At 62.3% G+C, this 27,462-nt stretch overlaps 1 protein-coding gene across 1 annotated transcript in view; it reads left to right on the top strand.

Moving 5' to 3' along the window:
• Nucleotides 1–5,499: 5,499 nt before the first annotated feature.
• Nucleotides 5,500–27,462, top strand: part of LOC140405322 (adenylate cyclase type 5-like) — a 148,939-nt gene continuing 126,976 nt past the window's right edge. The window contains exons 1-3 of the mRNA XM_072493613.1: nt 5,500–5,639; nt 9,743–9,874; nt 13,549–13,577. Of these exons, the coding sequence (XP_072349714.1) occupies nt 9,758–9,874; nt 13,549–13,577 (146 nt within the window). The 5' untranslated portion in view covers nt 5,500–5,639; nt 9,743–9,757. The remainder of the gene's footprint in view (nt 5,640–9,742; nt 9,875–13,548; nt 13,578–27,462) is intronic.

The raw sequence follows: 27,462 nt of genomic DNA, 5'->3' as shown, positions 1-27,462 counted from the left end.
TCTCCGTGTCCCTCGGTCAGACCCACACTCGGAGCGCCGTGCACAGTACCGGTCCTCCGTGTCCCTCGTTCAGACCCACACTCGGAGCACCGTGCACAGTCCCGGTCTCCGTGTCCCTCGGTCAGACCCACACTCGGAGCACCGTGCACAGTCCCGGTCTCCGTGTCCCTCGGTCAGATCCACACTCGGAGCACCGTGCACAGTCCCGGTCTCCGTGTCCCTCGGTCAGACCCACACTCGGAGCACCATGCACAGTCCCGGTCTCCGTATCCTCGGTTAGACCCACACTCGGAGCACCGTGCACAGTCCCGGTCTCCGTGTCCCTCGGTCAGACCCACACTCGGAGCACCGTGCACAGTCCCGGTCTCCGTGTCCCTCGGTCAGACCCACACGCGGAGCACCCTGCACAGTCCCGGTCTCCGTATCCCTAGGTCAGACCCACACTCGGAGCACCGTGCACAGTCCCGGTCTCCGTGTCCCTCGGTCAGACCCACACTCGGAGCACCCGTGCACAGTCCTGGTCTCCGTATCCCTCGGTCAGACCCACACTCGGAGCACCGTGCACAGTCCCGGTCTCCCTATCCCTCGGTGAGACCCACACTCGGAGCACCGTGCACAGTCCCGGTCTCCCTATCCCTCGGTCAGACCCACACTCGGAGCACCGTGCACAGTCCCGGTCTCCCTATCCCTCGGTGAGACCCACACTCGGAGCACCGTGCACAGTCCCGGTCTCCGTGTCCCTCGGTCAGACCCACACTCGGAGCACCGTGCACAGTCCCGGTCTCCGTGTCCCTCAGTCAGACCCACACTCGGAGCACCGTGCACAGTCCCGGTCTCCGTGTCCCTCAGTCAGACCCACACTCGGAGCACCGTGCACAGTCCCGGTCTCCCTAGGTTAGACCCACACTCGGAGCACCGTGCACAGTCCTGGTCTCCCTCGGTTAGACCCACACTCGGAGCACCGTGCTCAGTCACGGTCTCGTGTCCCTCAGTCAGACCCACACTCGGAGCACCGTGCCACAGTCCCGGTCTCCCTAGGTTTAGACCCACACTCGGAGTATCGTGCACCAGTCCCGGTCTCCCTCGGTCAGACCCACACTCGGAGCACCGTGCACAGTCCCGGTCTCCGTATCCCTCGGTCAGACCCACACTCGGAGCACCGTCCCCAGTCCCGGTCTCCGTGTCCCTCGGTCAGACCCACACTCGGAGCACCGTGTACAGTCCCGGTCTCCGTGTCCCTCGGTCAGACCCACACTCGGAGCACCGTGCACAGTCCCGGTCTCCGTGTCCCTCGGTCAGACCCACACTCGGAGCACCGTGCACAGTCCCGGTCTCCGTGACCCTCGGTTAGACACACACTCGGAGCACCGTGCACAGTCCCGGTCTCCGTGACCCTCGGTCAGACCCACACTCGGAGCACCGTGCACAGTCCCGGTCTCCGTATCCCTCGGTCAGACCCACACTCGGAGCACCGTGCACAGTCCCGGTCTCCCTCGTTCAGACCCACACTCGGAGCACCGTGCACAGTCCCGGTCTTCGTATCCCTCGGTCAGACCCACACTCGGAGCACCGTGCACAGTCCCGGTCTCCGTGTCCCTCGGTCAGACCCACACACGGAGCACCGTGCACAGTCCCGGTCTCCGTGTCCCTCGGTCAGACCCACACTCGGAGCACCGTGCACAGTCCCGGTCTCCGTGTCCCTCGGTCAGACCCACACTCGGAGCACCGTGCACAGTCCCGGTCTCCGTGTCCCTCGGTCAGACCCACACTCGGAGCATCGTGCACAGTCCCGGTCTCCGTGTCCCTCGGTCAGACCCACACTCGGAGCACCGTGCACAGCCCCGGTCTCCGTATCCCTCGGTCAGACCCACACTCGGAGCACCGTGCACAGTCCCAGTCTCCCTCGGTCAGTCCCACACACGGAGCACCGTGCACAGTCCCAGTCTCCGTATCCCTCGGTCAGACCCACACTCGGAGCACCGTGCACAGTCCCGGTCTCCGTGTCCCTCGGTTAGACCCACACTCGGAGCACCGTGCACAGTCCCGGTCTCCGTGTCCCTCGGTTAGACCCACACTCGGAGCACCGTGCACGGTCCCGGTCTCCGTGTCCCTCCAGTTCCACTTACCCGTCTCTATCACGCTGTAGTCGAAGGCTCCCCTCCTCGCTTTTCACCACACCGCCGATTTCCGTGCCGTCTGTGAGCTCACTGATCAAGCCCTCCCAAATTCACGCCGAGATCATTCATGGACACACAGAGATGTGGCAGGGAGGGAGGTGAACGGTACTTTGGGTGGAGAGGGGGAGGGAGAGGCGAGGAGTGGAGGGAAGAAACAGAACGTGGAGGGAGAGAGAAAGGGATAAAAGAGAGAGAGAGAATGGAGGGAGAGACAGAATTGTGAGAGTGACAGAGTGAGTGGGAGGGAGAGAGAGGGAGACAGAGAGAGACGCAGAGAGAGAGACAGAGAGGCAGAGAGAGTGACACAGAGAGACAGACAGAGAGAGAGAGAGAGAGACAGACAGAGAGAGAGAGAGAGAGAGACAGAGAGAGAGAGAGAGAGTGACAGAGAGAGAGAGAGAGACAGAGACAGAGAGAGACAGAGAGAGAGAGAGAGAGTGAGGGACAGAGAGAGTGAGAGACAGAGAGAGTGAGAGACAGAGAGAGTGAGAGACAGAGAGAGATACAGACAGAGAGGAGACAGAGAGGGAGACAGAGAGGGAGACAGGAGAGGGAGACAGAATTGTGGGAGACCGAGAGGGAGACAGAGAGGGAGACAGAATTGTGGGAGACAGAATTGTGGGAGACAGAGAGGGAGACAGAATTGTGGGAGACAGAATTGTGGGAGACAGAATTGTGGGGAGACAGAGAGGGAGACAGAATTGTGGGAGACAGAATTGTGGGAGACAGAATTGTGGGAGACAGAGAGGGGAGACAGAATTGTGGGAGACAGAATTGTGGGAGACCGAGAGGGAGACAGAATTGTGGGAGACAGAATTGTGGGAGACCGAGAGAATGATATGACAGAATCCCTACAGTGCAGGCGGCGTCCATTCGGCCCATCGACGTCTGCACCGACCCTCCGGTAGACCCCCCCCCCCCCCCCCCGGCCCATCCCCGCAGCCCCCACCCAACCTGCCACGTCTTTCGGGACCAGTGGGAGGAAACCGGAGCGCCCGGAGGAAACCCACGCAGACACGGGGAGGACGTGCCGACTCCGCACAGACAGTGACCCAAGCCGGGAATCGAACCCGGGACCCTGAAAACTGCGGCCGGCCACGAAAGGGATTGTCAGTCAGAGAGCAGAAAAGACCCTTTGGCACCACCGTACGGGACAATAACAACCCCCTCACCGTTCGTAACCTATCTCCCCTGTACGCGTATTTCCATCCCTTTCAGACAGCGGATTCCAGACTCCAATCACCATCTGGGTACACGGTTTCCGTCACAGCCCCCTCCAAACGTTTGATAAGGTTCCCCACGGTCGGCTACTGCGTGGGCAGCACGGTAGCACAGTGGTTAGCACTGTTGCTTCACAGCTCCAGGGTCCCGGGTTCGATTCCCGGCTTGGGTCTCTGTCTGTGTGGAGTCTGGCGTGTCCTCCCCGTGTGTGCGTGGGTTTCCTCCGGGTGCTCCGGTTTCCTCCCACAGTCCAAAGATGTACAGGTTAGGTGGATTGGCCAATGATAAATTGCCCTTAGTGTCCAAAGATGTGCAGGTTAGGTGGATTGCCCGTGTTTAAATTGTCCCTTAGTGTCCAAAGATGTGCAGGTTAGGTGGATTGGCCGTGTTAAATTGTCCCTTAGTGTCCAAAGATGTGCAGGTTAGGTGGATTGGCCGTGATAAATTGCCCTTAGTGTCCAAAGATGTGCAGGTTAGGTGGATTGGCCGTGTTAAATTGTCCCTTAGTGTCCAAAGATGTGCAGGTTAGGTGGATTGGCCGTGATAAATTGCCCTTAGTGTCCAAAGATGTGCAGGTTAGGTGGATTGGCCGTGTTAAATTGTCCCTTAGTGTCCAAAGATGTACAGGTTAGGTGGATTGGCCGTGTTAAATTGTCCCTTAGTGTCCAAAGATGTGCAGGTTAGGTGGATTGGCCGTGATAAATTGCCCTTAATGTCCAAATTGTCCTTAGTGTTGGGTGGGGTTACTGGGTTACGGGGATCGGGTGGAGGTGTTGACCTTGGGTAGGGTGCTCTTTCCAAGAGCCGGTGCAGACTCGATGGGCCGAATGGCCTCCTTCTGCACGGTAAATTCTATGATAAAATACGGAGGCATGGGATTCGGGGTGATTTAGCAGTCTGGATCAGAAATTGGCTAGCTGGAAGAAGACAAAGGGTGGTGGTTGATGGGAAATGTTCAGACAGGAGTCCAGTTACTAGTGGTGTACCACAAGGATCTGTTTTGGGGCCACTGCTGTTTGTCATTTTTATCAATGACCTGGAGAAGGGCGTAGAAGGATGGGTGAGTAAATTTGCAGATGACACTAAAGTCGGTGGAGTTGTGGACAGTGCGGAAGGATGTTACAAGTTACAGAGGGACATAGATAAGCTGCAGCGCTGGGCTGAGAGGTGGCAAATGGAGTTTAATGCAGAAAAGTGTGAGGTGATTCATTTTGGAAGGAATAACAGGAAGACAGAGTACTGGGCTAATGGTACGATTCTTGCAGTGTGGATGAGCAGAGAGATCTCGGTGTCCATGTACATAGATCCCTGAAAGTTGCCACCCAGGTTGAGAGGGTTGTTAAGAAGGCGTACGGTGTGTTAGCTTTTATTGGTGGAGGGATTGAGTTGGTCGGAGCCATGAGATCACATTGCAGCTGTACAAAACTCTGGTGCGGCCGCATTTGGAGTACGTGCAATTCTGGTCGCCGCATTATAGGAAGGAAGTGGAAGCATTGGAAAGGGTGCAGAGGAGATTTACCAGAATGTCGTACGAGGAGAGATTGACGAGGTTGGGATTGTTCTCGACGGAGTTCAGACGAACGAGGGGGGGGATCTGACGGAGACGTATAAAATTCTAAACCGGACTGGACAGGGGAGATGCGGGGAAGATGTGACCAATGATGGGTGTGTCCAGAACCAGGGGTCACAGCCTGAGGATTCAGGGTGAACCATTTCAGACAGAGATAAGGAGACATTCTCACCCAGAGAGTGGCGAGCCTGTGGAATTCATTACCCCAGGAAGTAGTTGATGCTGAAACATTGGATATATTCAGGAGGCGGCTGGATAGAGCACTTGGGGAGATTGGGATCCAAGGCGATGGGGAGAGAGCAGATTGAGTTGGATGGTCAGCCATGATGGTGATGAATGGGGGAGTCGGCTCGAAGGACCATAAGGTCTCCTCTTGCCCCGATCTTCCATGTTTCTACGTAACCGTGTAGAATTGTGAGGGCGGAATGTGTGCCAGGGAGGGAGAGAGAATTGGGCGAGAGTGGGACGGAGGGATGTGGCGTGGAGGGGGGTGACAGAGGTTTGGTAACGGGCCTGTGTCTGGTTCCAGGCGCATTCACATCACCAAGGCTACGCTGCTGTACCTGAACGAGGACTATGAGGTGGAGCCAGGCTACGGGGGTGATCGCAACGCCTACCTGAAGCAGAACAGTATCGACACCTACCTCATTGTGGGGTGCAGCGAGAAACGGGTAGGTACGCATCCCTCCCCACTTCCCTGGCCAAGACCCGCGGCTTTCGGGACAGGCCGGAGACCTGGATACCTCAAATCCAGTCCCCGCAAGGCCTCCTCCTGTTCCTGTGTAAGAGGCTCGAGGAGAGGGCTGAATGGGATCCTCCTGTTCCTGTGTAACAGGCTCGAGGAGGAGGCTGAATGGGATCCTCCTGTTCCTGTGTAACAGGCTCGAGGAGGGGGCTGAATGGGATCCTCCTGTTCCTGTGTAACAGGCTCGAGGAGGAGGAGGAGGCTGAATGGGATCCTCCTGTTCCTGTGTAACAGGCTCGAGGAGGAGGAGGGGGCTGAATGGGATCCTCCTGTTCCTGTGTAACAGGCTCGAGGAGGGGGCTGAATGGGATCCTCCTGTTCCTGTGTAACAGGCTCGAGGAGGGGGCTGAATGGGATCCTCCTGTTCCTGTGTAACAGGCTCAAGGAGGAGGAGGGGGCTGAATGGGATCCTCCTGTTCCTGTGTAACAGGCTCGAGGAGGAGGCTGAATGGGATCCTCCTGTTCCTGTGTAACAGGCTCGAGGAGGGGGCTGAATGGGATCCTCCTGTTCCTGTGTAACAGGCTCGAGGAGGGGGCTGAATGGATCCTCCTGTTCCTGTGTAACAGGCTCGAGGAGGAGGAGGGGGCTGAATGGGATCCTCCTGTTCCTGTGTAACAGGCTCGAGGAGGAGGAGGGGGCTGAATGGATCCTCCTGTTCCTGTGTAACAGGCTCAAGGAGGAGGAGGGGGCTGAATGGGATCCTCCTGTTCCTGTGTAACAGACTCGAGGAGGAGGAGGGGGCTGAATGGGATCCTCCTGTTCCTGTGTAACACGCTCGAGGAGGAGGAGGGGGCTGAATGGGATCCTCCTGTTCCTGTGTAACACGCTCGAGGAGGAGGCTGAATGGGATCCCTCCTGTTCCTGTGTAACAGACTCGAGGAGGAGGAGGGGGCTGAATAATTGATGAAAGAAGTTTGGGGTCAAGGCTTCCTCAATGGACTAGGTGAGCACCAGGGCCACACGAAATGAATGTTGTTGCGCTTAGGGAGGGAGCGAGGAGGAGCGAGGAGGGAGGGGAGGGGGGGGAGGGGAGGGGGTGAGGAGAGGGGGCGGGGTCCCCACTTAATAATTTCTATCTGTTGTTTGGAGAGTCTCAGGGGAAAGAGGGACTAGCGCCAAGTTCCTCCGGAAGAAACGCTGGACACAAGCCCAGAATGTGCCCTCCCCTTTGGCCGGAGACAGACTACAAGGCAGGAAGTGGCTATTTTAAGCTCACAGGAGCATGGGAGCGAGAGGAGGCAATCTCGTTAACCCTTTACAACCCAGGACAGCCAGCGCTGAGGGAGCGCCACACTGTGGGAGGGTCAGTGCTGAGGGAGCGCCGCTCTGTGGGAGGGTCAGTGCTGAGGGAGCTCCGCACTGTGGGAGGGTCAGTGCTGAGGGAGCTCCGCACTGTGGGAGGGTCAGTGCTGAGGGAGCGCCGCACTGTGGGAGGGTCAGTGCTGAGGGAGTGCCGCACTGTGGGAGGGTCAGTGCTGAGGGAGTGCCGCACTGTGGGAGGGTCAGTGCTGAGGGAGCGCCGCACTGTGGGAGGGTCAGTGCTGAGGGAGCGCCGCACTGTGGGAGGGTCAGTGCTGAGGGAGCTCCGCACTGTGGGAGGGTCAGTGCTGAGGGTGCGCCGCACTGTGGGAGGGTCAGTGCTGAGGGAGCTCCGCACTGTGGGAGGGTCAGTGCTGAGGGAGCGCCGCACTGTGCGAGGGTCAGTGCTGAGGGAGCGCCGCACTGTGGGAGGGTCAGTGCGGAGGGAGCGCCGCACTGTGGGGAGGGTCAGTGCTGAGGGAGCGCCGCACTGTGGGAGGGTCAGTGCTGAGGGAGCGCCGCACTGTGGGAGGGTCAGTGCTGAGGGAGCGCCGCACTGTGGGAGGGTCAGTGCTGAGGGAGCTCCGCACTGTGGGAGGGTCAGTGCTGAGGGAGCGCCGCACTGTGGGAGGGTCAGTGCTGAGGGGGGCGCCGCACTGTGGGAGGGTCAGTGCTGAGTGAGCTCCGCACTGTGGGAGGGTCAGTGCTGAGGGAGCGCTGCACTGTGGGAGGGTCAGTGCTGAGGGGGCGCCGCACTGTGGGAGGGTCAGTGCTGAGGGAGCGCGGCACTGTGGGAGGGTCAGTGCTGAGGGAGCGCCGCACTGTGGGAGGGGTCAGTGCTGAGGGAGCGCCGCCCTGTGGGAGGGTCAGTGCTGAGGGAGCGCCGCACTGTGGGAGGGTCAGTGCTGAGGGAGCGCCGCACTGCGGGAGGGTCAGTGCTGAGGGGAGTGCCGCACTGTGGGAGGGTCAGTGCTGAGGGAGCTCTGCATTGTGGGAGGGTCAGTGCTGAGGGAGCCCCGCACTGTGGGAGGGTCAGTGCTGAGTGAGCTCCGCACTGTGGGAGGGTCAGTGCTGAGGGAGCGCCGCACTGTGGGGAGGGTCAGTGCTGAGGGAGCGCCGCACTGTGGGAGTGTCAGTGCTGAGGGAGTGCCGCACTGTGGGAGGGTCAGTGCCGAGGGAGCTCCGCACTGTGGGAGGGTCAGTGCTGAGGGAGCTCCGCACTGTGGGAGGGTCAGTGCTGAGGGAAGTGCCGCACTGTGGGAGGGTCAGTGCTGAGGGAGCTCCGCACTGTGGGAGGGTCAGTGCTGAGGCAGCTCCGCACTGTGGGAGGGTCAGTGCTGAGGGAGCTCCGCACTGTGGGAGGGTCGGTGCTGAGGGAGCTCCGCACTGTGGGAGGTGTCAGTGCTGAGGGAGCTCCGCACTGTGGGAGGGTCAGTGCTGAGGGGAGTGCCGCACTGTGGGAGGGTCAGTGCTGAGGAGCTCTGCATTGTGGGAGGGTTCAGTGCTGAGGGAGCCCCGCACTGTGGGAGGGTCAGTGCTGAGTGAGCTCCGCACTGTGGGAGGGTCAGTGCTGAGGGAGCGCCGCACTGTGGGAGGGTCAGTGCTGAGGGAGCGCCGCACTGTGGGAGCGTCAGTGCCGAGGGAGCTCCGCACTGTGGGAGGGTCAGTGCTGAGGGAGCTCCGCACTGTGGGAGGGTCAGTGCTGAGGGAGTGCCGCACTGTGGGAGGGTCAGTGCTGAGGGAGCTCCGCACTGTGGGAGTGTCAGTGCTGAGGGAGCGCTGCACTGTGGGAGGGTCAGTGCTGAGGGAGGGTCAGTGCTGTGGGAGGGTCAGTGCCGAGGGAGCTCCGCACTGTGGGAGGGTCTGTGCTGAGGGAGCGCCGCACTGTGGGAGGGTCAGTGCTGAGGGAGCTCCGCACTGTGGGAGGGTCTGTGCTGAGGGAGCTCCGCACTGTGGGAGGGTCAGTGCTGAGGGAGCTCCGCACTGTGGGAGTGTCAGTGCTGAGGGAGCACTGCACTGTGGGAGGGTCAGTGCTGAGGGAGCTCCGCACTGTGGGAGGGTCAGTGCTGAGGGAGCTCCGCACTGTGGGAGGGTCAGTGCTGAGGGAGCGCCGCACTGTGGGAGGGTCGGTGCTGAGGGAGCGCCGCACTGTGGGAGGGTAAGTGCTGAGGGAGCTCCGCACTGTGGGAGGGTCAGTGCTGAGGGAGCGCCGCATTGTGGGAGGGTAAGTGCTGAGGGAGCTCCGCACTGTGGGAGGGTCGGTGCTGAGGGAGCTCCGCACTGTGGGAGGGTCGGTGCTGAGGGAGCTCCGCACTGTGGGAGGGTCAGTGCTGAGGGAGCGCCGCACTGTGGGAGGGTCAGTGCTGAGGGAGCGCCGCACTGTGGGAGGGTCGGTGCTGAGGGAGCTCCGCACTGTGGGAGGGTCGGTGCTGAGGGAGCGCCGCACTGTGGGAGGGTCGGTGCTGAGGGAGCTCCGCACTGTGGGAGGGTCAGTGCTGAGGGAGCGCCGCACTGTGGGAGGGTCGGTGCTGAGGGAGCTCCGCACTGTGGGAGGGTCGGTGCTGAGAGAGCGCCGCACTGTGGGAGGGTCAGTGCTGAGGGAGCGCCGCACTGTGGGAGGGTCGGTGCTGAGGGAGCGCCGCACTGTGGGAGGATCGGTGCGGTTACTTTCATTGGTCAGTGTCCAGCTAACCCGTCCATTTCTTCTTTCCCTCGCTGACCAATGGCAGAAGGAGGAGAAAATAATGATGGCCAAACTGCACCGGGCGAGGGTGAACTCGCTCGGGAACCTCGGCTCTCCCTGGGGTCCCGAGAGACCCTTCCACATGACCAACCACCTGTCCAAGGACATGAGGATCCGGGTAAGAGACCCCCAGCCCCCTCCCATTACCCCCCAACCCCCCCTCCCATTACCCCTACCCCCAATCCCCCCCATTACCCCCAGCCCCCCCTCCCCATTACCCCCCTCGCCCATTACCCCCAACCCCCCTCCCCATTACCCCCAAACCCCCCTCCCCGTTACCCCCAAACCCCCTCCCCATTACCCCCAAACCCCCCTCCCCATTACCCCCAAACCCCCTTCCCATTACCCCCAAACCCCCCTCCCCATTACCCCCAAGCCCCCTCCCCATTACCCCCCCAAACCCCCCTCCCCATTACCCCCAAGTCCCCTCCCCATTACCCCCAAAACCCCTCCCCCATTACCCCCAACCCCACTCCCCTCCCCTTACCCCCAGTCCCTGCTCCCTTCCCCCTTTCCCCAACCCCCGCTCCCCTCTCCCTTACACCTAACCCCCCACTCTCCTCCCCTTACCCCCCCACCCCCACCACCCTCCCCTCTTCCCCCCCCTCCCCTCACCCATTACAACACCCCTCCCCTCCCTCATTGCCCCCAACCCCGCTCCCCATTTCTCCAACACCCCTCCCCATTACCCACAACCCCCCTCCCCCTTACCCCCAATCCCTGCTCCCCTCCCCCATTCCCCAACCCCCACTCCCCTCCCTCTTACACCTAACCCCCCACTCCCCCTCCCCCTTACCCCCAACCCCCACCGCCCTCCCCTCTTCCCCCTCCCCTCGCCCATTACCCCCAACCCCCCCTCCCCTTCCCCATTGCCCCGACCCGCTCCCCATTACCCGCAACCCCCTCCCCATTACCTCCAAGCCCCCTCCCCATTACCCCCAACCCCCCCCTCCCATTTCCCCCGACCCCCCCCTCCCCATTACCCCCGACCCCCCCTCCCCATTACCCCCGACCCCCCTCCCCATTACCCCCGACCCCCCCTCCCCATTACCCCAACCCCCCTCCCCATTACCCCCAACCCTCACTCCCCCATTACCCCCAACCCCCCTCCCATTTCCCCGACCCCCCTCCCCATTACCCCCAACCCCCCTCCCCATACCCCCAACCCCCTCCCCATTACCCCCAACCCCCCTCCCCATTACCCCCAACCCCCCTCCCCCATTACCCCCCCAACCCCCCCCATTACACCCAACCCCCCTCCCCATTATCCCCAACACCTCTCCCCATTACCCCCCAATCCCCCTCCCCATTACCCCCCAACCCCCCCATTACCCCCTCCCCATTACCCCCAACCCCACTCCCTCCCCATTACCCCAACCCTCCCCTCCCCCTTACCCCCAGCCCCTGCTCCCTTCCCCCTTTCCCCAACCCCCGCTCCCCTCTCCCTTACACCTAACCCCCACTCTCCTCCCCCTTACCCCCAACCCCCACCGCCCTCCCCTCTTCCCCCTCCCCTCCCCCATTGCCCCCAACCCCGCTCCCCATTTCCTCCAACCCCCTCCCCATTACCCACAACCCCCCTCCCCCATTACCCACAACCCCCCTCCCCCATTACCACACAACCCCCCTCCCCCGTTACCCACAACCCCCCTCCCCATTACCCACAACCCCACTCCTCCATTACCCACAAACCCCCCTCCCCATTACCCACAACCCCACTCCCCCGTTACCCCCAACCACCTCTCCCCTCCCCGATTAACCCACTCCCTCACTATCCCCTCCCCTCCCCAATTACCCCCTCTTCCTTACAGCCCCCCACCTTCCCCGATTGGAAGGGGAGGTCAGATGGGTGGACGACGCCTTCTGCAGTCGAATGGCCGGCGGCTTGGGGAAGGGAGGGAACACGGAACAGTACAGCACAGAACAGGCCCTTCGGCCCTCGATGTTGTGCCGAGCCCTTGTCCGAAGCAAGATCAAGCTATCCCACTCCCTGTCATTCTGGTGTGCTCCATGTGCCTATCCAATAACCGCTTGAAAGTTCCTAAAGTGTCCGACTCCACTATCACAGCAGGCAGCCCATTCACACCCTCACCACTCTCTGAGTAAAGAACCTACCTCGGACATCCCTCCTATATCTCCACCCCAAACCTTATAGTTATGCCCCCTTGTAACAGCGACATCCACCCGAGGAAATCGTCTCTGAACGTCCACTCTATCTATCCCCCGCATCATCTTATACACCTCTATTAAGTCGCCTCTCATCCTCCTCTGCTCCAAAGCTCCCTCAACCTTTCCTCATAAGACCCACCCTCCAATCCAGGCAGCATCCTGGTAAATCCCCTCTGCAACCCTTTCCAATGCTTCCACATCCTTCCTATAGTGAGGTGACCAGAACTGCACACAATACTCCAAATGTGGTCTCACCAGGGTCCGGTACAGTTGCAGCATAACCCCGCGGCTCTTAAACTCGAGCCCCCCGTTAATAAACGCTAACACACTATAGGCCTTCTTCACGGCTCTATCCACTCGAGTGGCAACCTTCAGAGATCTGTGGACATGAACCCCGAGGTCTCTCTGTTCCTCCACATTCCTCAGAACCCTGCATTGACCCTGTAATCCACATTCAAATTTGTCCGACCAAAATGAATCACCTCGCACTAATCAGGGTTAAACTCCATCTGCCACTTCTCGGCCCAGCTCTGCGTCCTATCAATGTCTCTTTGCCGCCTACAACGGCCCTCCCCCTCATCCACTACTCCACCACTCTTGGCGTCATCAGCAAATTTACTGACCCACCCTTCAGCCCCCTCCTCCAAGTCATTGATAAAAATCACAAATAGCAGAGGACCCAGCACTGATCCCTGTGGTACACCGCTGGTAACTGGTCTCCAGTCTGAAAATTTTCCATCCACCACCACCCTCTGTCTTCTATGTGATAGCCAGTTACTGATCCAATTGGCCAAATTTCCCTCTATCCCACACCTCCTTACTTTCTGCATGAGCCGACCATGGGGAACCTTATCAAACGCCTTACTAAAATCCATGTATACCACATCAACTGCTCTACCTTCATCTACACACTTAGTTACCTCCTCAAAGAATTCAATCAAACTTGCGAGGCAAGACTTACCCCTCACGAATCCGTGTTGACTATCCCGGATAAAGCTGCAGCTTTCCAAATGGTCATAAATCCTATCCCTCAGAACCATTTCCATTAACCTACCGGCCACCGAAGTAAGACTAACCGGCCTATAATTACCAGGGTCATTCCTATTCCCTTTCTTGAACAGAGGAACAACATTCGCTACTCTCCAGTCCTCTGGCACTATCCCTGTGGGCAGCGAGGACCCAAAGATCAAAGCCAAAGGCTTTGCAATCCCATCCCTTGCCTCCCAAAGAATCCTCGGATATATCCCATCTGGCCCAGGGGACTTGTCGACCCGAAGGTTTTTCAAAATTGCTGATACATCCTTCCTCAGAACATCTGCTTTCTCCAGCCTACCCGCCCGTATCACTCTCTCATCCTCAAAAACATGGCCCCTCTCCTTGGTGAACACTGAAGAAAAGTATTCATTCAACGCCTCTCCTATCTCTTCTGACTCCACGCACAAGTTCCCACTACTGTCCTTGACCGGCCCTAACCTCGCCCTGGTCATTCTTTTATGGAATTCTGGAGGTGGAAAGCGCCCGTACCTCCTGGGGCAGGGTGGCGGGGGGGTCAGGCCGCCTGCAGACCTGGGAGGGTCTCGCATCATTTAACCGTCTGTCTCTCCTCTTGTGTCTCCCCTGCAGGGCATTGTAGACTACATGGGAAAGGACAAGTGAGTCGTTCACCTTTCACCTTTGCCCGCACCGTCTGACCAGGTCAGGTGTCAAACCGTCACCCCTCTGACCCCGCGCGTGCGGGGAAACTGCTGGATTGGAACCAGGAGAGGCATAAATCTGATTCACCCAATCCCTCGGTTATACCCACACTCGGAGCACCGTGCACAGTCCCGGTCTCCGTGTCCCTCGGTCAGACCCACACTCGGATCACCGTGCACAGTCCCGGTCTCCGTATCCCTCGGTCAGACCCACACTCGGAGCACCGTGCACAGTCCCGGTCTCCGTGTCCCTCGGTCAAACCCACACTCGGAGCACCGAGCACAGTCCCGGTCTGCGTGTCCCTCGGTCAGACCCACACTCGGAGCACCGTGCACAGTCCCGGTCTCCGTGTCCCTCGGTCAGACCCACACTCGGAGCACCATGCACAGTCCCGGTCTCCATATCCCTCAGTCAGACCCACACTCGGAGCACCGTGCACAGTCCCGGTCTCCGTATCCCTCGGTCAGACCCACACTCGGAGCACCGTGCACAGTCCCGGTCTCCGTATCCCTCGGTTAGATCCACACTCGGAGCACCGTGCACAGTCGCGGTCTCCGTGTCCCTCTGTCAGACCCACACTCGGAGCAACGTGCACAGTCCCGGTCTCTGTATCCCTCGGTCAGACCCACACTCGGAGCACCGTGCACAGTCCCGGTCTCCGTGTCCCTCGGTCAGACCAACTCTCGGAGCACCGTGCACAGTCCCGGTCTCCGTGTCCCTCGGTTAGACCCACACTCGGAGCACCGTGCACAGTCCCAGTCTCCGTATCCCTCGGTCAGACCTACACTCGGAGCACCGTGCACAGTCCCGGTCTCCGTGTCCCTCGGTTAGACCCACACTCGGAGCACCGTGCACAGTCCCCGTGTCCGTATCCCTCGGTCAGATCCACACTCAGAGCACCGTGCACCGTCCCGGTCTCCGTGTCCCTCGGTCAGACCTCCACTCGGAGCACCGTGCACAGACCCGGTCTCCGTGTCCCTCGGTCAGACGCACACTCGGAGCACCGTGCACTGTCCCGGTCTCCGTGTCCCTCGGTCAGACCCACACTCGGAGCACCGTGCACAGTCCCGGTCTCCGTGTCCCTCGGTCAGACCCACACTCGGAGCAACGTGCACAGTCCCGGTCTCCGTACCCCTCGGTCAGACCCACACTCGGAGCACCGTGCACAGTCCCGGTCTCCGTGTCCCTCGGTCAGACCCACACCAGGAGCACCGTGCACAGTCCCGGTCTCCGTGTCCCTCGGTCAGACCCACACTCGGAGCACCGTGAACAGTCCCGGTCTCCGTGTCCCTCGATTCAGACACACACACGGAGCACCGTGCACAGTCCCGGTCTCCGTATCCCTCGGTTAGACCCACACCCGGAGCACCGTGCACAGTCCCGGTCTCCGTGTCCCTCGGTCAGACCCAGACTCGGAGCACCGTGCACAGTCCCGGTCTCCGTATCCCTCGGTCAGACCCACACTCGGAGCACCGTGCACAGTCCCGGTCTCCCTATCCCTCGGTCAGACCCACACTCGGAGCACCGTGCACAGTCCCGGTCTCCCTCGGTTAGACCCACACTCGGAGCACCATGCACAGTCCCGGTCTCCATATCCCTCGGTTAGACCCACACTCGGAGCACCGTGCACTGTCCCGGTCTCCGTGTCCCTCGGTCAGAACCACACTCCGAGCACCGTGCACAGTCCTGGTCTCCGTATCGCTCGGTCAGACCCACACTCGGAGCACCGTGCACAGTCCCAGTCTCCGTATCGCTCGGTCAGACCCACACTCGGAGCACCGTGCACAGTCCCCGTCTCCGTGTCCCTCGGTCAGACCCACACTCGGAGCACCGTGCACAGTCCCGGTCTCCGTGTCTCTCAGTCAGACCCACACTCGGAGCACCGAGCACAATCCCAGTCTCCGTGTCTCTCAGTCAGACCCACACTCGGAGCACCGAGCACAGTCCCGGTTTCCGTGTCCCTCGGTCAGACCCACACTCGGAGCACCGAGCACAGTCCCAGTCTCCGTGTCTCTCAGTCAGACCAACACTCGGAGCACCGAGCACAGTCCCGGTCTCCGTATCCCTCGTTCAGACCCACACTCGGAGCACCGTGCACAATCCCGGTCTCCGTGTCTCTCAGTCAGACCCACACTCGGAGCACCGAGCACAATCCCAGTCTCCGTGTCTCTCAGTCAGACCCACACTCGGAGCACCGAGCACAGTCCCGGTTTCCGTGTCCCTCGGTCAGACCCACACTCGGAGCACCGAGCACAGTCCCAGTCTCCGTGTCTCTCAGTCAGACCAACACTCGGAGCACCGAGCACAGTCCCGGTCTCCGTATCCCTCGTTCAGACCCACACTCGGAGCACCGAGCACAGTCCCGGTCTCCGTATCCCTCGTTCAGACCCACACTCGGAGCACCGAGCACAGTCCCGGTCTCCGTGTCTCTCAGTCAGACCCACAATCGGAGCACCGAGCACAGTCCCGGTCTCCGTATCCCTCGATTAGACCCACACTGGGAGCACCGTGCACAGTCCCGGTCTCCGTGTCCCTCGGTTAGACCCACACTCGGAGCACCGTGCACAGTCCCGCTCTCCGTATCCCTCGGTCAGATCCACATTGGGAGCACCGTGCACAGTCCCGCTCTCCGTATCCCTCGATTAGACCCACACTCGGAGCACCGTGCACAGTCCCGGTCTCCATATCCCTCGTTCAGACCCACACTCGGAGCACCGTGCACAGTCCCGGTCTCCCTCGGTCAGACCCACACTCGGAGCACCGTGCACAGTCCCGGTCTCCGTGTCCCTCGGTCAGACCCACACTCGGAGCAACGTGCACAGTCCCGGTCTCCGTACCCCTCGGTCAGACCCACACTCGGAGCACCGTGCACAGTCCCGGTCTCCGTGTCCCTCGGTCAGACCCACACCAGGAGCACCGTGCACAGTCCCGCTCTCCGTGTCCCTCGGTCAGACCCACACTCGGAGCACCGTGAACAGTCCCGGTCTCCGTGTCCCTCGATTCAGACACACACACGGAGCTCCGTGCACAGTCCCGGTCTCCGTATCCCTCGGTTAGACCCACACCCGGAGCACCGTGCACAGTCCCGGTCTCCGTGTCCCTCGGTCAGACCCAGACTCGGAGCACCGTGCACAGTCCCGGTCTCCGTATCCCTCGGTCAGACCCACACTCGGAGCACCGTGCACAGTCCCGGTCTCCCTATCCCTCGGTCAGACCCACACTCGGAGCACCGTGCACAGTCCCGGTCTCCCTCGGTTAGACCCACACTCGGAGCACCATGCACAGTCCCGGTCTCCGTATCCCTCGGTTAGACCCACACTCGGAGCACCGTGCACAGTCCCGGTCTCCGTATCCCTCGGTCAGACCCACACTCGGAGCACCGTGCACAGTCCCGGTCTCCCTATGCCTCGGTCAGACCCACACTCGGAGCACCGTGCACAGACCCGGTCTCCCTCGGTTAGACCCACACTCGGAGCACCGTGCACAGTCCCGGTCTCCGTATCCCTCGGTCAAACCCACACTCGGAGCACCGTGCAGTCCCGGTCTCCGTAATCCATCGGTCAGACCCACACTCGGAGCACCGTGCACAGTCCCGGTCTCCGTGTCCCTCGGTCAGACCCACACTCGGAGCACCGTGCACAGTCCCGGTCTCCGTATCCCTCGGTTATACACACACTCGGAGCACCGTGCACAGTCCCGGTCTCCATATCCCTCGGCCAAACCCACACTCGGAGCACCGTGCACAGTCCCGGTCTCCTTGTTCCTCGGTTAGACCCACAGTCGGAGCACCGTGCATAGTCCCGGTCTCCGTGCCCCTCGGTTAGACCCACACTCGGAGCACCGCGCACAGTCCCGGTCTCCGTATCCCTCTGTCAGACCCACACTCGGAGCACCGTGCACAGTCCCGGTCTCCCTATCCCTCGGTCAGACCCACACTCGGAGCACCGTGCACAGTCCCGGTCTCCGTATCCCTCTGTCAGACCCACACTCGGAGCACCGTGCACAGTCCCGGTCTCCCTATCCCTCGGTCAGACCCACACTCGGAGCACCGTGCACAGTCCCGGTCTCCGTATCCCTCGGTCAGACCCACACTCGGAGCACCGTGCCCAGTCCCGGTCTCCGTGTCCCTCGGTTAGACCCACACTCGGAGCACCGTGCAGAGTCCCGGTCTCCGTATCCCTCGGTCAGACCCACAATCGGAGCACCGTGCACAGTCCCGGTCTCCGTGTCCCTCGGTCAGACCCACGCTCGGAGCACCCTGCGCAGTCCCGGTCTCCGTGTCCCTCGGTCAGACCCACACTCGGAGCACCGTGCACAGTCCCGTTCTCCGTATCCCTCGGTCAGACCCACACTCGGAGCACCGTGCACAGTCCCGTTCTCCGTATCCCTCAGTCAGACCCACACTCGGAGCACCGTGCACAGTCCCGGTCTCCGTATCCCTCGATTATACCCACACTCGGAGAACCGTGCACAGTCCCGGTCTTCGTATCCCTCGGTCAGACCCACACTCGGAGCACCGTGCACAGTCCCGGTCTCGGTATCCCTCGGTCAGACCCACACTCGGAGCACCGTGCACAGTCCCGGTCTCCGTGACCCTCGGTCAGACCCACACTCGGAGCACCGTGCACAGTCCCGGTCTCCGTATCCCTCGGTTAGACCCACACTCGGAGCACCGTGCACAGTCCCGGTCTCCATGTCCCTCGTTCAGACCCACACTCGGAGCACCGTGCACAGTCCCGGTCTCCGTGTTCCTCGGTTAGACCCACACTCGGAGCACCGTGTACAGTCCCGGTCTCCGTATCCCTCTGTCAGTCCCACACTCGGAGCACCGTGCACAGTCCCGGTCTCCGTATCCCTCGGTTAGACCCACACTCGGAGCACCGTGCACAGTCCCGGTCTCCGTATCCCTCGGTCAGACCCACACTCGGAGCACCGTGCACAGTCCCGGTCTCCGTATCCCTCGGTCTGACCCACACTCGGAGCACCGTGCACAGTCCCAGTCTCTGTGTTCCTCGGTTAGACCCACACTCGGAGCACCGTGCACAGTCCCGGTCTCCGTATCCCTCGGTCAGACCCACACTCGGAGCACCGTGCACAGTCCCGGTCTCCGTATCCCTCGGTCAGACCCACACTCGGAGCACCGTGCAAAGTCCGGTCTCTGTATCCCTCGGTCAGACCCACACTCGGAGCACCGTGCACAGTCCCGGTCTCCATATCCCTCGGTCAGACCCACACTCGGAGCACCGTGCACAGTCCCGGTCTCTGTGTCCCTCGGTCAGACCCACACTCGGAGCACCGTGCACAGTCCCGGTCTCCGTGTCCCTCGATCAGACCCACACTCGGAGCACCGCGCACAGTCCCGGTCTCCGTGTCCCTCGGTCAGACCCACACTCGGAGCACCATGCACAGTCCCGGTCTCCGTATCCCTCGGTTAGACCCACACTCGGAGCACCGTGCACAGTCCCGGTCTCCGTATCCCTCGGTCAGACCCACACTCGGAGCACCGTGCACAGTCCCGGTCTCCCTATGCCTCGGTCAGACCCACACTCGGAGCACCGTGCACAGACCCGGTCTCCCTCGGTTAGACCCACACTCGGAGCACCGTGCACAGTCCCGGTCTCCGTATCCCTCGGTCAAACCCACACTCGGAGCACCGTGCAGTCCCGGTCTCCGTAATCCATCGGTCAGACCCACACTCGGAGCACCGTGCACAGTCCCGGTCTCCGTGTCCCTCGGTCAGACCCACACACGGAGCACCGTGCACAGTCCCGGTCCCCGTCTCCCTCGGTCAGACCCACACTCGGAGCACCGTGCACAGTCCCGGTCTCCGTGTCCCTCGGTCAGACCCACACTCGGAGCACGGTGCACAGTCCCGGTCTCCATATCCCTCGGTCAAACCCACACTCGGAGCACCGTGCACAGTCCCGGTCTCCTTGTTCCTCGGTTAGACCCACAGTCGGAGCACCGTGCATAGTCCCGGTCTCCGTGCCCCTCGGTTAGACCCACACTCGGAGCACCGCGCACAGTCCCGGTCTCCGTATCCCTCTGTCAGACCCACACTCGGAGCACCGTGCACAGTCCCGGTCTCCCTATCCCTCGGTCAGACCCACACTCGGAGCACCGTGCACAGTCCCGGTCTCCGTATCCCTCTGTCAGACCCACACTCGGAGCACCGTGCACAGTCCCGGTCTCCCTATCCCTCGGTCAGACCCACACTCGGAGCACCGTGCACAGTCCCGGTCTCCGTATCCCTCGGTCAGACCCACACTCGGAGCACCGTGCCCAGTCCCGGTCTCCGTGTCCCTCGGTTAGACCCACACTCGGAGCACCGTGCACAGTCCCGGTCTCCCTATCCCGCGGTTAGACCCACACTCGGAGCACCGTGCACAGTCCCGGTCTCCGTGTCCCTCGGTCAGACCCACACTCGGAGCACCGTGCACAGTCCCGGTCTCCGTGTCCCTCGGTCAGACCCACGCTCGGAGCACCCTGCGCAGTCCCGGTCTCCGTGTCCCTCGGTCAGACCCACACTCGGAGCACCGTGCACAGTCCCGTTCTCCGTATCCCTCGGTCAGACCCACACTCAGAGCACCGTGCACAGTCCCGGTCTCCGTATCCCTCGATTATACCCACACTCGGAGCACCGTGCACAGTCCCGGTCTCCGTGTCCCTCGGTCAGACCCACACTCGGAGCACCGTGCACAGTCCCGGTCTTCGTATCCCTCGGTCAGACCCACACTCGGAGCACCGTGCACAGTCCCGGTCTCGGTGTCCCTCGGTCAGACCCACACTCGGAGCACCGTGCACAGTCCCGGTCTCCGTGTCCCTCGGTCAGACCCACACTCGGAGCACTGTGCACAGTCCCGGTCTCCATGTCCCTCGTTCAGACCCACACTCGGAGCACCGTGCACAGTCCCGGTCTCCGTGTTCCTCGGTTAGACCCACACTCGGAGCACCGTGCACAGTCCCGGTCTCCGTGTCCCTCGGTCAGACCCACACTCGGAGCACCGTGCACAGTCCCGGTCTCCGTATCCCTCTGTCAGTCCCACACTCGGAGCACCGTGCACAGTCCCGGTCTCCCTCGGTTAGACCTACACTCGGAGCACCGTGCACAGTCCCGGTCTCCGTATCCCTCGGTTAGACCGACACTCGGAGCACCGTGCACAGTCCCGGTCTCCGTATCCCTCGGTCAGACCCACACTCGGAGCACCGTGCACAGTCCCAGTCTCCCTGTCCCTCGGTCAGACCCACACTCGGAGCACCGTGCACAGTCCCGGTCTCCGTATCCCTCGGTCTGACCCACACTCGGAGCACCGTGCACAGTCCCAGTCTCTGTGTTCCTCGGTTAGACCCACACTCGGAGCACCGTGCACAGTCCCGGTCTCCGTGTCCCTCGGTCAGACCCAGACTCGGAGCACCGTGCACAGTCCCGGTCTCCGTATCCCTCGGTCAGACCCACACTCGGAGCACCGTGCAAAGTCCGGTCTCTGTATCCCTCGGTCAGACCCACACTCGGAGCACCGTGCACAGTCCCGGTCTCCATATCCCTCGGTCAGACCCACACTCGGAGCACCGTGCACAGTCCCGGTCTCTGTGTCCCTCGGTCAGACCCACACTCGGAGCACCGTGCACAGTCCCGGTCTCCGTGTCCCTCGATCAGACCCACACTCGGAGCACCGCGCACAGTCCCGGTCTCCGTGTCCCTCGGTCAGACCCACACTCGGAGCACCGTGCACAGTCCCGGTCTCCCTATCCCTCGGTCAGACCCACACTCGGAGCACCGTGCACAGTCCCGGTCTCCATATCCCTCGTTCAGACCCACACTCGGAGCACCGTGCACAGTCCCGGTCTCCCTCGGTTAGACCCACACTCGGAGCACCGTGCACAGTCCCGGTCTCCATATCCCTCGTTCAGACCCACACTCGGAGCACCGTGCACAGTCCCGGTCTCCGTGTTCCTCGGTTAGACCCACACTCCGAGCACCGTGCACAGTCCTGGTCTCCGTATCGCTCGGTCAGACCCACACTCGGAGCACCGTGCACAGTCCCGGTCTCCGTGTCTCTCAGTCAGACCCACACTCGGAGCACCGAGCACAGTCCCAGTCTCCGTGTCTCTCAGTCAGACCCACACTCGGAGCACCGAGCACCGAGCACAGTCCCGGTTTCCGTGTCCCTCGGTCAGACCCACACTCGGAGCACCGTGCACTGTCCCGGTCTCCGTGTCCCTCGGTCAGACCCACACTCGGAGCACCGTGCACAGTCCCGGTCTCCCTATGCCTCGGTCAGACCCACACTCGGAGCACCGTGCACAGACCCGGTCTCCCTCGGTTAGACCCACACTCGGAGCACCGTGCACAGTCCCGGTCTCCGTATCCCTCGGTCAAACCCACACTCGGAGCACCGTGCAGTCCCGGTCTCCGTAATCCATCGGTCAGACCCACACTCGGAGCACCGTGCACAGTCCCGGTCTCCGTGTCCCTCGGTCAGACCCACACACGGAGCACCGTGCACAGTCCCGGTCCCCGTCTCCCTCGGTCAGACCCACACTCGGAGCACCGTGCACAGTCCCGGTCTCCGTGTCCCTCGGTCAGACCCACACTCGGAGCACGGTGCACAGTCCCGGTCTCCATATCCCTCGGTCAAACCCACACTCGGAGCACCGTGCACAGTCCCGGTCTCCTTGTTCCTCGGTTAGACCCACAGTCGGAGCACCGTGCATAGTCCCGGTCTCCGTGCCCCTCGGTTAGACCCACACTCGGAGCACCGCGCACAGTCCCGGTCTCCGTATCCCTCTGTCAGACCCACACTCGGAGCACCGTGCACAGTCCCGGTCTCCCTATCCCTCGGTCAGACCCACACTCGGAGCACCGTGCACAGTCCCGGTCTCCGTATCCCTCTGTCAGACCCACACTCGGAGCACCGTGCACAGTCCCGGTCTCCCTATCCCTCGGTCAGACCCACACTCGGAGCACCGTGCACAGTCCCGGTCTCCGTATCCCTCGGTCAGACCCACACTCGGAGCACCGTGCCCAGTCCCGGTCTCCGTGTCCCTCGGTTAGACCCACACTCGGAGCACCGTGCACAGTCCCGGTCTCCCTATCCCGCGGTTAGACCCACACTCGGAGCACCGTGCACAGTCCCGGTCTCCGTGTCCCTCGGTCAGACCCACACTCGGAGCACCGTGCACAGTCCCGGTCTCCGTGTCCCTCGGTCAGACCCACGCTCGGAGCACCCTGCGCAGTCCCGGTCTCCGTGTCCCTCGGTCAGACCCACACTCGGAGCACCGTGCACAGTCCCGTTCTCCGTATCCCTCGGTCAGACCCACACTCAGAGCACCGTGCACAGTCCCGGTCTCCGTATCCCTCGATTATACCCACACTCGGAGCACCGTGCACAGTCCCGGTCTCCGTGTCCCTCGGTCAGACCCACACTCGGAGCACCGTGCACAGTCCCGGTCTTCGTATCCCTCGGTCAGACCCACACTCGGAGCACCGTGCACAGTCCCGGTCTCGGTGTCCCTCGGTCAGACCCACACTCGGAGCACCGTGCACAGTCCCGGTCTCCGTGTCCCTCGGTCAGACCCACACTCGGAGCACTGTGCACAGTCCCGGTCTCCATGTCCCTCGTTCAGACCCACACTCGGAGCACCGTGCACAGTCCCGGTCTCCGTGTTCCTCGGTTAGACCCACACTCGGAGCACCGTGCACAGTCCCGGTCTCCGTGTCCCTCGGTCAGACCCACACTCGGAGCACCGTGCACAGTCCCGGTCTCCGTATCCCTCTGTCAGTCCCACACTCGGAGCACCGTGCACAGTCCCGGTCTCCCTCGGTTAGACCTACACTCGGAGCACCGTGCACAGTCCCGGTCTCCGTATCCCTCGGTTAGACCGACACTCGGAGCACCGTGCACAGTCCCGGTCTCCGTATCCCTCGGTCAGACCCACACTCGGAGCACCGTGCACAGTCCCAGTCTCCCTGTCCCTCGGTCAGACCCACACTCGGAGCACCGTGCACAGTCCCGGTCTCCGTATCCCTCGGTCTGACCCACACTCGGAGCACCGTGCACAGTCCCAGTCTCTGTGTTCCTCGGTTAGACCCACACTCGGAGCACCGTGCACAGTCCCGGTCTCCGTGTCCCTCGGTCAGACCCAGACTCGGAGCACCGTGCACAGTCCCGGTCTCCGTATCCCTCGGTCAGACCCACACTCGGAGCACCGTGCAAAGTCCGGTCTCTGTATCCCTCGGTCAGACCCACACTCGGAGCACCGTGCACAGTCCCGGTCTCCATATCCCTCGGTCAGACCCACACTCGGAGCACCGTGCACAGTCCCGGTCTCTGTGTCCCTCGGTCAGACCCACACTCGGAGCACCGTGCACAGTCCCGGTCTCCGTGTCCCTCGATCAGACCCACACTCGGAGCACCGCGCACAGTCCCGGTCTCCGTGTCCCTCGGTCAGACCCACACTCGGAGCACCGTGCACAGTCCCGGTCTCCCTATCCCTCGGTCAGACCCACACTCGGAGCACCGTGCACAGTCCCGGTCTCCATATCCCTCGTTCAGACCCACACTCGGAGCACCGTGCACAGTCCCGGTCTCCCTCGGTTAGACCCACACTCGGAGCACCGTGCACAGTCCCGGTCTCCATATCCCTCGTTCAGACCCACACTCGGAGCACCGTGCACAGTCCCGGTCTCCGTGTTCCTCGGTTAGACCCACACTCCGAGCACCGTGCACAGTCCTGGTCTCCGTATCGCTCGGTCAGACCCACACTCGGAGCACCGTGCACAGTCCCGGTCTCCGTGTCTCTCAGTCAGACCCACACTCGGAGCACCGAGCACAGTCCCAGTCTCCGTGTCTCTCAGTCAGACCCACACTCGGAGCACCGAGCACCGAGCACAGTCCCGGTTTCCGTGTCCCTCGGTCAGACCCACACTCGGAGCACCGTGCACTGTCCCGGTCTCCGTGTCCCTCGGTCAGACCCACACTCGGAGCACCGTGCACAGTCCCGCTCTCCGTATCCCTCGGTCAGACCCACACTCGGAGCACCGTGCACAGTCCCGGTCTCCGTGTCCCTCGGTCAGACCCACACCAGGAGCACCGTGCACAGTCCCGGTCTCCGTGTCCCTCGGTCAGACCCACACTCGGAGCACCGTGAACAGTCCCGGTCTCCGTATCCCTCGGTTAGACCCACACCCGGAGCACCGTGCACAGTCCCGGTCTCCGTGTCCCTCGGTCAGACCCAGACTCGGAGCACCGTGCACAGTCCCGGTCTCCCTATCCCGCGGGTAGACCCACACTCGGAGCACCGTGCACAGTCCCGGTCTCCGTGTCCCTCGGTCAGACCCACACTCGGAGCACCGTGCACAGTCCCGGTCTCCGTGTCCCTCGGTCAGACCCACGCTCGGAGCACCCTGCGCAGTCCCGGTCTCCGTGTCCCTCGGTCAGACCCACACTCGGAGCACCGTGCACAGTCCCGTTCTCCGTATCCCTCGGTCAGACCCACACTCAGAGCACCGTGCACAGTCCCGGTCTCCGTATCCCTCGATTATACCCACACTCGGAGCACCGTGCACAGTCCCGGTCTCCGTGTCCCTCGGTCAGACCCACACTCGGAGCACCGTGCACAGTCCCGGTCTTCGTATCCCTCGGTCAGACCCACACTCGGAGCACCGTGCACAGTCCCGGTCTCCGTGTCCCTCGGTCAGACCCACACTCGGAGCACTGTGCACAGTCCCGGTCTCCATGTCCCTCGTTCAGACCCACACTCGGAGCACCGTGCACAGTCCCGGTCTCCGTGTTCCTCGGTTAGACCCACACTCGGAGCACCGTGCACAGTCCCGGTCTCCGTGTCCCTCGGTCAGACCCACACTCGGAGCACCGTGCACAGTCCCGGTCTCCGTATCCCTCTGTCAGTCCCACACTCGGAGCACCGTGCACAGTCCCGGTCTCCCTCGGTTAGACCTACACTCGGAGCACCGTGCACAGTCCCGGTCTCCGTATCCCTCAGTTAGACCCACACTCGGAGCACCGTGCACAGTCCCGGTCTCCGTATCCCTCGGTCAGACCCACACTCGGAGCACCGTGCACAGTCCCAGTCTCCCTGTCCCTCGGTCAGACCCACACTCGGAGCACCGTGCACAGTCCCGGTCTCCGTATCCCTCGGTCTGACCCACACTCGGAGCACCGTGCACAGTCCCAGTCTCTGTGTTCCTCGGTTAGACCCACACTCGGAGCACCGTGCACAGTCCCGGTCTCCGTGTCCCTCGGTCAGACCCAGACTCGGAGCACCGTGCACAGTCCCGGTCTCCGTATCCCTCGGTCAGACCCACACTCGGAGCACCGTGCAAAGTCCGGTCTCTGTATCCCTCGGTCAGACCCACACTCGGAGCACCGTGCACAGTCCCGGTCTCCATATCCCTCGGTCAGACCCACACTCGGAGCACCGTGCACAGTCCCGGTCTCTGTGTCCCTCGGTCAGACCCACACTCGGAGCACCGTGCACAGTCCCGGTCTCCGTGTCCCTCGATCAGACCCACACTCGGAGCACCGCGCACAGTCCCGGTCTCCGTGTCCCTCGGTCAGACCCACACTCGGAGCACCGTGCACAGTCCCGGTCTCCCTATCCCTCGGTCAGACCCACACTCGGAGCACCGTGCACAGTCCCGGTCTCCATATCCCTCGTTCAGACCCACACTCGGAGCACCGTGCACAGTCCCGGTCTCCCTCGGTTAGACCCACACTCGGAGCACCGTGCACAGTCCCGGTCTCCATATCCCTCGTTCAGACCCACACTCGGAGCACCGTGCACAGTCCCGGTCTCCGTGTTCCTCGGTTAGACCCACACTCCGAGCACCGTGCACAGTCCTGGTCTCCGTATCGCTCGGTCAGACCCACACTCGGAGCACCGTGCACAGTCCCGGTCTCCGTGTCTCTCAGTCAGACCCACACTCGGAGCACCGAGCACAGTCCCAGTCTCCGTGTCTCTCAGTCAGACCCACACTCGGAGCACCGAGCACCGAGCACAGTCCCGGTTTCCGTGTCCCTCGGTCAGACCCACACTCGGAGCACCGTGCACTGTCCCGGTCTCCGTGTCCCTCGGTCAGACCCACACTCGGAGCACCGTGCACAGTCCCGCTCTCCGTATCCCTCGGTCAGACCCACACTCGGAGCACCGTGCACAGTCCCGGTCTCCGTGTCCCTCGGTCAGACCCACACCAGGAGCACCGTGCACAGTCCCGGTCTCCGTGTCCCTCGGTCAGACCCACACTCGGAGCACCGTGAACAGTCCCGGTCTCCGTATCCCTCGGTTAGACCCACACCCGGAGCACCGTGCACAGTCCCGGTCTCCGTGTCCCTCGGTCAGACCCAGACTCGGAGCACCGTGCACAGTCCCGGTCTCCGTATCCCTCGGTCAGACCCACACTCGGAGCACCGTGCACAGTCCCGGTCTCCCTCGGTTAGACCCACACTCGGAGCACCGTGCACAGTCCCGGTCTCCGTATCCCTCGGTTAGACCCACACTCGGAGCACCGTGCACAGTCCCGGTCTCCGTATCCCTCGGTCAGACCCAGACTCGGAGCACCGTGCACAGTCCCAGTCTCTGTATTCCTCGGTTAGACCCACACTCGGAGCACTGTGCACAGTCCCGGTCTCCCTCGGTTAGACCCACACTCGGAGCACCGTGCACAGTCCCGGTCTCCGTATCACTCGGTTAGACCCTCACTTGGAGCACCGTGCACAGTCCCGGTCTCCGTATCCCTCGGTCAGACCCACACTCGGAGCACCGTGCACAGTCCCGGTCTCCGTGTCCCTCGGTCAGACCCACACTCGGAGCACCGTGCAGTCC

Source organism: Scyliorhinus torazame, chromosome X (assembly GCF_047496885.1).
Source record: "Scyliorhinus torazame isolate Kashiwa2021f chromosome X, sScyTor2.1, whole genome shotgun sequence".
NCBI classification, from domain to species: domain Eukaryota; kingdom Metazoa; phylum Chordata; class Chondrichthyes; order Carcharhiniformes; family Scyliorhinidae; genus Scyliorhinus; species Scyliorhinus torazame.
The sequence above is the reverse complement of the archived record's forward strand: the minus strand, read 5'-3'. Positions and strand labels throughout refer to the sequence as shown.